Source organism: Malaya genurostris, chromosome 1 (assembly GCF_030247185.1).
Source record: "Malaya genurostris strain Urasoe2022 chromosome 1, Malgen_1.1, whole genome shotgun sequence".
NCBI classification, from domain to species: domain Eukaryota; kingdom Metazoa; phylum Arthropoda; class Insecta; order Diptera; family Culicidae; genus Malaya; species Malaya genurostris.
Window position 1 is genome coordinate 116,195,790 of NC_080570.1, and position 14,073 is coordinate 116,209,862.

Sequence of the window (14,073 nt, forward strand, 5' to 3'; positions counted from 1 at the left end):
TTGTACAAACGTATACTGAAGTCGTTCGAGCAAAAGAAGGAGGTTTCAGTTTGGGATGTGGCCAAAAAAGTGGGCACTTCGAAGTCAAATGTTCTTCGTGCTAGAGAACGTTTGAATCTTCGAACCTATAAGAAGCAGAAACAACCAAAACGTAGTCCGAAACAGGAAGCATCGATCAGACCGAGGGTTCGAAAGCTATACAATGCGATTCTTGCTGGAAATTTGAACTGGATAATCATGGACGACGAAACCTACGTGAAACTCGATTACAAATCCTTGCCGGGACCACAATATTATACGGTGCAAGAAGGGCAAGTGTTAAACCAGTCCGAGACATCGATTGAAGTCGAAAAATTTGGTAAGAAAGCTATGGTCTGGCAAGCAATTTGTAGCTGCGGTAAGATTTCGAAACCCTTCATCAGCACTACTTCAATGAACAGCGAAATATACATCAAGAAATGTTTACAAAAACGACTTCTATCCATGAATCGAAGCCATACTACTCGAAATCAACGGTAGAATGGTATACTACTGAAAATGTCACTTTCGTCCCAAAAGACATGAATCCACCAAATTGCCCACAACTTCAACCAATTGAGAAATTTTGGGCATTACCGAAAGCACATCTTAGGAAACATGTCTCGGCAGCCGAAACCATTCAACAGTTCGAAAAATATTGGAAAAAAGTGTCAAAACTTGTCGTCAAGAAGTCTGTAAAGAGGAACGTTCGCAAGAAGGTGCGCCAGCTAGTCTACAATGGCTAAGTAGCAAATGTTGAGGATAATATTCTGTTGTTGTTGTCTAATATTATCAGTATATCGAATAAAATTTGAATATCTAACACTTGTGAATTATTTACAGCGAAATCAAAGTGCGTCCATACTTTCTGGGCCAGTCTTTACAGAATACGCGTAAATTAATAGTTTTCTCCTTCAGTTTTCATGTTTAATACTTTATTCTATTTATAATTCTTTTCGTTCGAACTTGCTCACTACCAACAGCGAAGACAATGGTGCAGCTAGACTACTTAGCACTTGAAACTGAGCAAGCAAAACTTCAAATGACTAGGTACGATGAATTCTGGGAGCTTCACTTGAAGCTGGCAGCAAAAGTCAAATGAATTTGTATCGATATGCTGACGGTCAGTGGTCATAAACTACATTTTCAACTGATATTATTCGATTGAAAATGAAATTTTACCGCACTGATGATAATACCTGATCGACTGTTCCGTTAGGGAAAAGTGGAAAACAGCACAAAACAAGAAGAAATATGTACCAAAATGTTCATTTCATAAAACCTCCAACCCCCTTAGAGGATTTAGAGATTTTACAAAAGCGACACCATTCTGCATTCCCCGAAGAATGCAGAACGGTTCGCAGTATGTACGAGCAGAAGCAAATTCGGCACCCCATAAGGGATGCCAAACAATCTTCTAAAACCTTTTAAGGTCAATATAAAAAGGATTCATTCACTCCAGGACGAACGATGAACCCCTCTAACTATAGCTCCTACCACATTGGGTGAGAAACGATACAATATCCTTCAATTTTAGCTCCGCAAACACAGATTCAACCATGTATGGAGAACCAAAAACCCGGATAGTAGTTGCGTCAATGCGGGACAGTTACATATCAGATGATAATCACACGAATAATATTCAGCACGGTGAATAGAATCCATGTGATAGTTGAGTTTGCAATGTCCAGTCAGAGCTTTGACCAGGAAACTGCAATGATGCATGGAAAAATGCACATTTTGACATTTTCAGACTCAAGTCTAGTAAAAAGGCTTTTGTCTGAGTGAAAGTTTGCAAGCTGCGTCAGTAGCTGGCATGTTTGGATGCAGCCCAAGAACGAATCTTGTGTTTTATTCAACAATTTGCCAACTCATCAGTCTATTCTCTTCCAGAATGGCCGGGTACCCATAAGAGGTAAACAGAATTGAAATGCTGAGGTCTTCAATTTGAGTTCGACATGCGATCACTAGATTCGACCGTGAATCATTCGATATGAGTGCTTTTAAAGCTGCCTGACTGTCGGAAAAAAATATATTCGCATACCGCAGATTCCCTACTGAAGTGCCGGCTGTATCCCACTCAGACCCGCTTAGATTTATGCTTGGAGCACATTACAGTATCTACCAAGTGAATGAGACTGATTTAGCCTTATTTCACGACAGTAGACACCAGCACCAGCACGGTCATTCAACAGAGAACCGTCCGTATAACAAACTATGTGTTCATCAAGTTGTCGTTCCAAATAACTAGACTACCACGAAGAGGATAGCTCACATTAAATGTTTTGAAAGGAAAACTGCATGTGAGAGTTAAGTCACTAGAAGCGAGTAAATATCAAGTGTACAGCTTTGCTTCCGCCGTTTTCCGATAGGTGGCTGTACCAGCTTAGGCTGGTTAAAATACATAGATGATAATGCCTTTAAAGTGAGTGTATACAGTGCCTAACGAATTGTCATCGCCGTTTCAGTGACAATTGTTCTTGTTTTCGTATTATTCACGCTCAAAAATGTCTGTTTATGTGCCCAATTCTCGCCATTTGCGGGAAGTTTTACTTTTCTGTTACAATTCGAAAAATTGCAACTGAAGCGCATCGAATGATCTCAGAAACTTACACTACCTTGAGGACAGATACTCAGCTTTCTAATCTCTGTTTGCCGAAGTGATGAACAATGAAGTCGATAGCTAAACATTGCGTGTATCCAAGTTGTGATACTTGACGATATGCCATGACCACGGGCTGCTTCCAGAATTGAATGGAAAGACACGTTATCAAAGGCACCTTCAATGATCCCAAGCAAGATTGCTTCTGTGAGAAAGCTTTTTCAATGTTGTACACATCATTCAATAGGGTTGTACTGGTAAGCATACTAACATACCTGATGTAGTGATCGAAAATACGTTCCACTGTTTCAAGACGAAATGAGCTAAAACTGATAAGCCTGAAACACTTTGCTTCCTCATAAGTGTTGCGACCATCTTTGGGAATAAATTTGAAAATTATTTCCTGCCAGCTCTTGGAATATATCCTGTCACAAGACTAAAAGTAAGTATTTTCTTCAAAACATGTTTGAAATGTTCATACCCTTTCTGCAGTAACACTGGGAAAACTCCATCCTTTCCAGGAGATTTGTACGGAGCAAAACTCTCAACTGCCCATTTGACCGATTCAATCGTCAAAACGCTTCGAGCAAGGACCCAGGAATCGTAACTACCCGAAAAAGTCTCAGAAACAGCTGTCGGTGATCCCGAGTAGAGTGTGAGATCAAAAGAAAACTCAATTTGATGTTGTGCTGTCGGTATATATCAATTACTTAATTTGCTATCGTTTTGGCCGTTTTAACGGTTAAAAGATCAAAATTAAAAGCAGAAAAAATGCTATGTGACATCAAACTGAAAACTAGTTTTGCTCTCAGTGAAAGCACATTGAAAACTTAATATGATGTAGATTTTCTCGAAATGACACGTCACGAACATAAGCTAAAAATAAAACAGCCAAAAAAGGTCCGGGATAGTATACATTTAGGCGATATTACTCGCAAGCAAGAAAAAAGATTTTATGCAATCACCATATTAGTCGCAAGCAAGAAAAAAGATGTTATGCAATCTCCACACTACCGCGGAGAGAATCCAGTTTCGAACATAGGTGATTTGGAATGCGAACTTTTTGCGATTGCTATGAACTGTAAGTGTTAGCTATAAGGAGACGGAAAATTTTCGGTTATATGACAAGCAGTGTTGTTTCACAAAGTTGTATGCAGGTAGTTTCTGTCAATGCACACTCGTTGCGTCGCTTCCATCCCGCATCCACCGTGAATAGCAGTTTGGCTATTTGAGCACAGTATAAAAATGCTCTCTTTGTCCTTCTCATATCCAAAGCTGTAGCATTATAACAAGTTGAGTTATCTACTTGATCGCACACAACTCGCACACGTAATCACTTTGAAATACGAATTTAGAGGCTCTGAAGACCGAACGTTTTACAGTGAAGTCTCCTACAACACAGCGAACGTGAATTAGGAATCCAGCAATAAGATATCCCAGATCATTTGTTTTTCGACTAATTGGGACAATGAGCGATTATCTCGCTTCTGACCACAGATAGAACCATGATCTCTTCAGTAATTTTTTAGTTTTTTTGTAGACTTATAATTTACGATCATTTGATGCAGAATTAGTCCTGTGATTCAAAATTATGAAGATTTAGTTAGACGGTTTCTTTGGAAAAGTGTATTAAAGTTCCAAGATCTATTAGATGATTGATAAAATACTTCTCATAGTATCTAGCGTTAGTGAGTATATGAAGTTCTAAGCATTTATAACTAGGAATGAGAATTGTTTTAAAGATTGTCTTCGACACAGTTTGTGGAGTATACAAATTAAACACATATTTTCTTGGTGGCTGAAATCTGAGACATTCAATGTTCGTTGTTCGAGCTTCGTAAACAATTTTTCCATAGTGTTGGATATAAAGTTATGGGTATTTTCAGATTGGCGAGTAGTTTATTTTCGCAATCCAGATCCCCGATTTCTGGATGCACTGAAAATAATGGTCTAAAAACTTTGGAATGACCTTCGCGACGTCGTATGATTACAAATATCGAAACATTTTTTTTAAACTGAACGCAAAAATTGTTACAGGATCGGATACTTAACGTATCTAGAAGGATTTCGATGACGTCAAATAGATTTCTCATATCAAATTCTGAAATAAGCTCCTTCTACGGCAGACGATCAGTGAGATTGGAATGCCAAAGCCACTATTCAGTTTGACCTGCTTCAGACAAACGTGGTACCGATGATCGCCAATTTATCTAATGCCTCCCAGACGTGTGGTTTGATACCAATATTCTCGTGGTTAAAAAGAAGAAGCATTATTTGCGTAAAAGTTGAAAAATGTTGACAAAATCGTTTCTTCGCGGTTATGGTTGCGGTCAACTGCCAACTCGGCAGGATGTCAAAGCATTTTTGTAAAAGGTAACATAGGATTTTTGAGTTACCATTTGAAATTTGCTCAATTTCAATGGATTCACTAAGATGTTGATTTTAATATTTTCATTTTTTGAGTTTCACAAAACTTTTGCCTTTAAACAGCAAAATGATAACATGATGAGATATTAATTTAAAATTTGATGACATGTCGATATCATATTAGGATTTCAATCTGATGTTGCTATCATAATCAGATTTCAATTTGTTCTCATTTTGATGTTAGACTTTACTCGGGATGGCTTCATACATCCTGGAAAGTGAGTGTTAAAAAGATAGTGAAGTACATCACCTTCATCAGACAAGTACTCACCATCTGAAGTTCTCACGAAACCGACAATAAAGTTCTTAGATTTCGAGACTTTTGTGTAAAGGCTTTTCCATCCACTACGCTCAGGCGATCGAATAGAATCCTTTCGACCCATTTCTGCGTCGGTGGTTCCAAACTCTTCTGCAAAGTTTCCTTAGTCTAGCAAGTTCAGCATTTTACCAAGGAGTTCCGCTGGTAGCTAGCACAATCCGAAGTAGACAAGCCTCTTAATATGCTGCAACTATGAGTGAGTTTGTCTCGTCGACAACATTTTCCAAATCAATTGTGGTTTCAACTGTTGGTTGATACCCGTAAAATCTAGTCGCCAAACCCTCTTCATAGAGGTCCCAGCTTGTAGATTTGGGTTTACGATATGTGACGATATCAAATTGAACGTATGAATGATACAAAAAATGTACTTATGATCAAATAACGAAGGTTCGAGCTCATCGGAGACGAGCTAATTTACCAACACATGCGAAATTCTATCAGAGCAGAGAATCACGTCAAAGATTTCCTCTCTTTCAGATCTCGCAAAAGTTGGACGGTTTCCTGCATTGACTATGTGCAGGTTTGTACTACTCACAAATTCCATCATATCAGAGCCTATCGAATTTATATCTGTGCCGTCACTGCCGATTATAAGCGATAAATCAATTTTGCAGCAGTATGATACAACCTTTTCGAAGTCATCACTTGGCGAAGGTTGGTTATGCGGCAAATATTACGGACAATAGACATATTTCCTGTCTTGGCCAATCAATAGTCAGACCAACTGTGACAACACAAAAATCCCGAGTTGGAAGCTAAGATACATCGAGAGCACTATTTGCAAGTATGCAGGCTCGAAGCATTTCACGTGGATTAGTCATACCGTTTTTGTTGAAGGCAATGGAGACTGTGTTTAATAATTTTACAACGTAGAAGTTTCTGTTTTAGAAATATGGTCCTTGAACCAAAGCTATAGAAGGTTTACTTTCTTGCAGAAGTCTAAATAGATTCATAGTTACTGTACGATTATGCTGGAGATTGATTTGTGCTATTTTAACCATCATCAATTAAAGTTATGTACACTCCATCCCCAGAACTTATCCATTTAGTCGGTGTTGAACAGTCGTTCGCACCACACGCACTGGAATTTTTTTCTGGCTACCTAGAGTTTCATTGATTCAAGGCTTCAGTCTTTTTCAAGGCTACCTGAATCACTAACAGTCTTTTTAAAGACTAACAATTAGTCAGCCTTTCTCAAGGCTATACAAAGAGAGATATTAGAGTGACTCAGTGATACAAAGAGTGACTAAGTGATACAAAGAGTGATATTAAAGTGACTAAGAAATAAATCAGCCTTTTTTAAGGCTAGCTATTCAAAGAACTATTCTTCGAACTAATCAGTCTTTATCAAGACTTTTTCAAACTAGGAGTCTAATCGAAGACTAATTTAGCCTAGTTAATTTAATTTAAAACTTCATTCATTCCAAAAATGCCTGCGTCCAACCGGAAAGGCAACAAGCCTAAGGCTAAACATAATTCAATACGGAATAAATCACAATCCGTTATTCAACATTTTTCTAATAACATAGAAGAAAATTCTTCAAAAATTCCCAAAATGGGCGCTTGTCGTTCTGGGAAGAAACATCAATCTATGCCACCAGTGACGGTGATGATTTCCGACTTCAAAGCATTCCGGATTGAGCTTTCTACTTTTCTCCCGGAAGTAAAAGTCTCATTTAAAATCGGACGAAGAGGAGAATGTCGAGTCTTGGTTGATGGATTGGAAGATTACGAACGTCTTATTCGATATTTGTCCTAGAAACTTCATAAATTTTATTCATATGATATAAAATCAGACAGACCCTTCAAGGCTGTCTTGAAAAGCTTATCAAATGATCAAAGTACTGATGAAATTCAAAATGAACTAAAAGAATTGCTTAGTTTTGCTCCTTCCCAAGTAATACTTATGAAAAAAAAAGAACGAATGGTACTAAACCACGCTCTGGAATTTCCCATGAACTTCACCTAATACACTTCAATCGATTGAAAACTTTAGAAAAAGTACGTTTCATTTCCCACATTAAAATTCATTGGGAACATTATAAATGGCATAATCATATTGCAAACTTAACGCAATGTCGTCGTTGCCAAGGCTTCGGCCATGGAACCAAAAATTGTCTAATGGATATACGGTGTTTGAATTGTGGTAAATCGCATTCGAAAGACGTTTGTCCAATGAATGAAAGCACTGATAAATTTTCTTGTTCAAATTGCGATGGAAATCATAAATCCAATTATTTGAAACGTCCTGTCAGGGAAAAAATTTTAAACGCTCGTTCGCTTAGACAACAAGTCAAATCAACGACCTTAAATTTACAGAACATACCTGAAAATCAAAAAACCGTTACAAATGCCACGCCTAATTCTTCTAAGGCACTTATTTCTTTGAATTTAAAACAAAAAAATAAGTACGCCTGCCAATTCGTCTTCTAACGAAAACAATTTATTGACAGGTAGATTGACCTTGTCTTCATCTTCTTCTGTCACTTATGCTAGTATAACAGGTAGAAACCTACCACTTAATTCTTCTAATGTAAATAATCAAAACACAGGACCGCCTTGCAGTTCATCTTCTAACGAAAACAATTTATTAATCGGTAGATCGGCCATATCATCTTCTTCTAATGGCAGTCTACCTACAAATATTCCTTCAATGCCATTCGCTTCTTTAAATGAAGTTGATTTAGGCGATATAACTGAAAATAAAATGATCTACCTACAAGATCAACTTTTTCAAATGATCATCCGAATGAATTCGACTTCATCACTTTTTGAAGCATTTCAAATCGGATGGCAATTTGTAAATAATATTATAATGAATTTAAAATTTAACAGTGATGTTAAATAATTATTTGAATATTTTAAATTGGAATGCTCGATCTTTGAAATCGAGTGAAGATGAATTTTATAATTTTCTCAAAGTTCACAAAATTCATATTGCCATTGTGACAGAAACTTTTCTTAAACCAAATGTCAAATTGAAAAGTAATCCACATTATATGGTTCATCGATTTGACAGGTTTACTGGAATGGGTGGTGGAGTTGCCATTTTTGTCCAACAGCAAATTAAACATCGAATTTTACCTTCTTTCAATACTAAAGTTATTGAAAGCTTGGGAATCGAAGTTGAAACCATCAATGGAATTTATTTCATCGCTGGAGAATATTTGCCATTCCAATTCACCAACGAACAATTACATTTCTTTAAAGGCGATTTGCAAAAACTCACAAGATATCGATCGGAATTTTTCGTAATAGGGGACTTAAATGCTAAGCATGTCCAGTGGAATTGTAGGCAAAATAACAGTAATGGTAGAATACTTCATAATCAACTCTCAGCTTACAGGTTACTTCACAGTTCTTCATCCCAGTAATCCGACTTGTTTCTCTTCCGTGAAAAACCCGTCTACAATTGATCTGGTTCTAACAGATCAAAATCACATTTGTAGTGAACCGATTACACATGCTGACTTTGACTCATATCATCTTCCAGTAACATTCAGACTTTCCAACGAAGCTATAATTAATCCAATTAGTTCTATATTCAACTATCATAGAGCTAATTGGTTGGATTACAGATCTCACATCGAAAATCATGTAGATCATGAAACTATTTTAGAAAATTCTGCGGACATCGACACAGCAATTGATATTTTGAATCATTACATTATCGAAGCTAGAAATCTTTCAGTTTCCAAAGCTCAAACTAAATTGAATTCTTCTATCATCAATGACAATCTTCAACTGATCATTCGGTTGAAGAATGTTCGTCGACGACAAAATCAACGTTCTCGTGATCCTGCTATGAAAAACATAGTTAAGGATTTACAAAAAGAAATTAAACATAGATTTACTCTTTTGCGAAATGAAAATTTCGCTAAAAAAGTTGAACAAATTAAACCATATTCTAAACCTTTCTGGAAACTTTCTATGGTTCTTAAGAAACCTCAGAAACCAATTCCTGCTCTCAAGGAAGGAAATCAAATACTTCTTACAAATGGCGAAAAAGCTCAAAATCTTGCTCAGCAGTTCGAGAGTGTACATAATTTTAATTTGAACGTTGTGAGTCCTATTGAAAATGAAGTCTCATTGAAATATGCTCATATTTCAACCCAAGTGTTATCACAAGATGACATTATTGAGACGAATTTTGATGACATTAAATCAATTATTAGGAAACTTAAAAACATGAAGGCTCCTGGGAATGATGGAATTTTTAATATTCTTATCAAAAATCTTCCCGATGTTGCCTTGAGACTCCTGGTTAAAATTTTCAACAAGTGTTTTTCATTAGCTTACTTCCCAAAAAGATGGAAAAACGCTTAAGTAATTCCTATCCTGAAACCTGATAAAAATCCAGCAGAAACATCAAGTTATCGACCGATTACTTTCTTTTATCAGTAAACTTTTTGAAAAAATTATCTTGTTGAGAATGATATCTCATATAAATGAGAATTCATTTTTTTACCAGAGCAGTTTGGATTTCGTCATGAACATTCAACTACACATCAACTTGTCAGAGTAACGAACATGATAAAAGCAAATAAATCTTCTGGGTTATCCACTGGAGTTGCTCTTCTAGACATAGAAAAAGCATTCGACAGTGTTTGGCACAAAGGTGTAATAGTAAAAATATCTGATTTCCAGTTTCCTATTTATTTGATCAAAATGATTCAAAATTGTTTAACTGATTGTACTCCTCAGGTTAGCTATCAGGTGTTCCGCAGGGTTCGAGTGTAGCTCCAATCTTGTAGGGTAAGGGCTCCCTATTTCATCTCATTTGTAAGGACGTCGCCTTCAAACCTCGATTTAACCACTAAAATCACTATAACTATTTCATATTACTGCTTCATTCGCCTTGCTCCACATTGAGATTTGATTCACATTGCTTGGAAATTAAAATAATGTTCATTAAACAGCAAAAAACACTTATGAAATGTTCACTACTCTGCTCCTAATTTCATCTCAATGGATTTTTATCCATCCTATCGTTGATCCTTTATTCATCCTATAAATTAGCAATGGCGACAGCAATCAAAACGAAATATTCCACTAATTACACTCTCAGGTTAAAAATGTCAGAATTCTTCTTAAAAATGGCCTAATGCCAACTATGAGACAATATACGATATTTTTAGAACCAGTTTGAAATCATTTCAACGTTTAAAACTTTTTCAGTCGTTTCCGTTACCTTTCGCTTTAAATTTAAAATTTTACTGAAAAGTTAATTTGGTGAACTTTAAATAAAAACAAAACTGTGATTGTTACTATTTATTCATTAGCCCTTCTTAAAACAAAGTGTAGAGCCAGATATGCCATTTATACAGATTTATATGTATTGTATAGATTTTTGCGTTCGCATACTGGTTTAAATCGAAGTACCGATTTTGTAAAGATTTCCTAAATTTTAAACAGATTTGTACAGGTTCATAGAAAGAAAGAAGTAAAAAAATAGACTTTTCTTTCTGAGTATCTATAGTATTTGATTGCAGTGATTCTTTAAAAGTTTATTAATCAACGGACAAATCACATGTTAAAGTTAAAATCTTTTATGTAGATAATTGATTATGAACACTGATAAACATATATATATATTAAAATTTGGAACCAATTTGAACTATTTGAAGCCAGATATTTTCATAGAATATGTATTACGTTGCATAGAAAGTCTATATCTGGTCTATCTGTTTTCACTAATAAAATGATGTTAACAGATTTTATTAGTGAAAACAGATTTAACATCATTTTATTAGTGAAAACAGATAGACCAGATATAGAGTTTCTATGCAACGTAATATATATTTTCTATGAAAATATCTGGCACCTCTGTGCACAGCCGATGAAACACACACACTTCACAGCGTTATGTTGACGTTTAGCTGAATGAAACCAGTGCTACTAGATTTGCCACAATGGTTATTTCATTAGTATTTAACATGCTCTTCCTGGTAATATTCGAAGCCAAAACAGTTTTATTGAAATATTAATATCAATAATATAATTAAACTAATGTCACGGATACCAAAAAACATACTTTTTGATGAGATTTTGAAGAAGAAAAACAATTTTTGTTTTGTAACATTATGAGATAACTTGGCAACTTTGCGAAACCAAATGAGATGAAAACAAAGCGCAATCAAGTGAACTAAGTGAAAAACTTTCATCTCATATTTTTGAAGACTTTTATTATTTGTCGGGTAGTTTTTAAAGTATTAAATCGTTAAATAAACAAGTAGCAAGAGAACATTACTAATTATGAAGTCATCCAGCATTCAATGGTAGTGTAATTGTGCGAAAAAGTGATCATGTTTTGAGACGAATCGATTGGTAGATAATCAGAAACATGACGAACTGTAAATCTTGAGACGAAAATGTGTCCTAAATTGAAAAGTGAGTTTATTTGAAATGAAAAAAACGATAACCGAAGAACTTAAAATCATTTCTTTCAATAGTAAAGTGTGACAATAGCTTTTTTATTCTTTTTCAAACATTTCACAGTTTGGTTCAGGTAGGTTTTAAAATATTATTCATGTTCAAAGTTATGAGGTGAAGGGATGAGATGGAAATAGGAGCTCAGATGAAATAGGGAGCCGTTACCCTATAATATTTTCATTTCTGATCTTCCAAATCTACCCGTTGGTTGTCAGAAATTGCAATCTTCAATTGAATCGATTCGCTCTCTGTATTAGTTAGTAAGTTAGTATATAAGTTCCATTTCCCCATTACACAATACAAGTAGGTTTAGAATTTTCCCTACACAAAAAATCTCAGAATTGCGGAAGCAAATGATGTCCTCATGGTAATAACCAAATCATATATATAAAAGGGCTGAAAATTCACCACTTGTGGCTGAACACCCAATTTTAATCTTAATAATTTAATTTCAACGCATATTCCAATAAATAGTTATTTGAGAAAAAAATAACTTATTTATTCAGCAATCGGCACGGATATACACCTTGACTTGGGAACTCCTATTTATGTGGCCTTTTACGACATGGAACAGGAACCCAGTGGATCAATTCGTGGTTGAAAATAATTCCGCCGGATGCCATACAGCTTTTCTGTTTGGTGGACAAGATTTCTTGGGAATCCATTCCGAGGAACATGAATCAATCTAAAAAAATCAATCCTTTCTGGATTATTTCAGAAGTACGACTGTATGTCAACAAAACGGGAGTAAATACTATCATCTTTCGTTTGTCTTTATTTAAAAGTAATTCCAATCACAATATTAAGACAATTAAAGGATTCAACGAAATGACCCTCTCGGCGAAATGGTTTAAGGTGGAATAACCCTGACTCGAATGAACCAGGACTACCAAAAAATGGCTCCTGCAGAAGAAACGAGTGAATATGATTTATGCGAATTAAAGTTCTCAAAAAGAATTTTTATTAACTTTTCGTTTGAGTGTTTGAACAGAATGATTTTACAAGGATAATAATTAATATTACCATTTTATTCTGTTATAAGTATATCACGCTACTATACAAATTCACTATGTGTCTCACAACACTATAAATAATGTATAATGAACGTCACATCACATATACGTATTTCGAATACAATTTATATTCATCTTCAGTGTATTAGGTTTTTTTATTATTAAAAAAAAGATAAGAAAGAAAAATCGAATAATTGTTGAAGCATGTAAATTTTAGGACTGAAAAGTCACTACTGATGACTGAGTACCCAACTTAAATCCTAACAATGTAAATGTAAATTAATTTATATTTCACTAAGTAACATTAAAAAAAATCTTACCTAATTTTAAAACGTGCATTTCTTCGATAAACGACGGAAGATTGACGCAAACCGATTACTGTACTGTACCAGTCTACGGTCAAAACGAAAAACACACTTTTTATCAGCACTAGCGCATTATGTTGTTTACAAAAATGCCCAGTGCGATGATATGCACTCGAAGTGAAACCTCAATCCACCACCGTTAATCATGACATTATTTTTGTTGACACAAAACATCTATTATCTACCGACAGGATCTTTTTACTTTTTCTTTCGACTATCCTAAATTACTAACAAAATTGTGCTTGATCACTTCACCGTTCTTGATTTTCACTTGCACAAAATTGACTTTTCTTTTCCCAGAAGAAAAAATACACTATTTTCCAAGTTTTATTTCAACTCAAATTATTATGATATTCCTAAATATCTTTTCGCTGACAAATATCACTATAGCTCATTAAAAAAACTGAAAAATATATTGATAAACCAGATTTATTGCTATACCGGACCATCTATCGAATACGGCTATGTACCGTCATATCGTCTTTCTTCGTGCGTTGAATCACTAGAACCCGAACAACTGGTCCAATAGTGTGTTCGAGATGTATGTTGTTTATGCGTAAATGTCCTATATGCTCCATTTGCATAATGATAACGAGCAGACCGACGATCGTGCGTTGACAAGGTGACGTCGAGTGATAATGCGGTCAAACGAAATCTCTCAACAGATAAACAACAAAATACGAGTAGTAGTAGTAGTAGCAGTCAGAGAAGGAATTTGTGATGTCGATGTAATGATTATTTTCGACAGGGTACCAATGATTCATATTTGCAAATCAAAATAAGAGAAACATAAAAAAGTTATATTTTATAACACCATTCAATACCACGGAATAACTTTATGAAGGAACATAAAAATATAACGATTTAAATGCTTAGGTCTTCTCTACAAAATATATT

The 14,073-nt window shown here is 35.2% G+C and overlaps 1 protein-coding gene across 8 annotated transcripts in view; it reads right to left on the reverse strand.

The window, feature by feature from the left end:
- LOC131425526 (histone deacetylase 4) overlaps nucleotides 1-14,073 on the reverse strand; it is a 182,430-nt gene that overhangs the window by 92,368 nt on the left and 75,989 nt on the right. For 3 of the 8 annotated variants that reach the window (XM_058587474.1, XM_058587472.1, XM_058587475.1), the window contains exon 2: nucleotides 13,132-13,579. The exons of the other annotated variants lie outside the window; for them this stretch is intronic. In XM_058587474.1, the coding sequence (XP_058443457.1) occupies nucleotides 13,132-13,150 (19 nt within the window). In that variant the 5' untranslated portion in view covers nucleotides 13,151-13,579. The remainder of the gene's footprint in view (nucleotides 1-13,131; nucleotides 13,580-14,073) is intronic. 8 annotated transcript variants of the gene reach the window in all.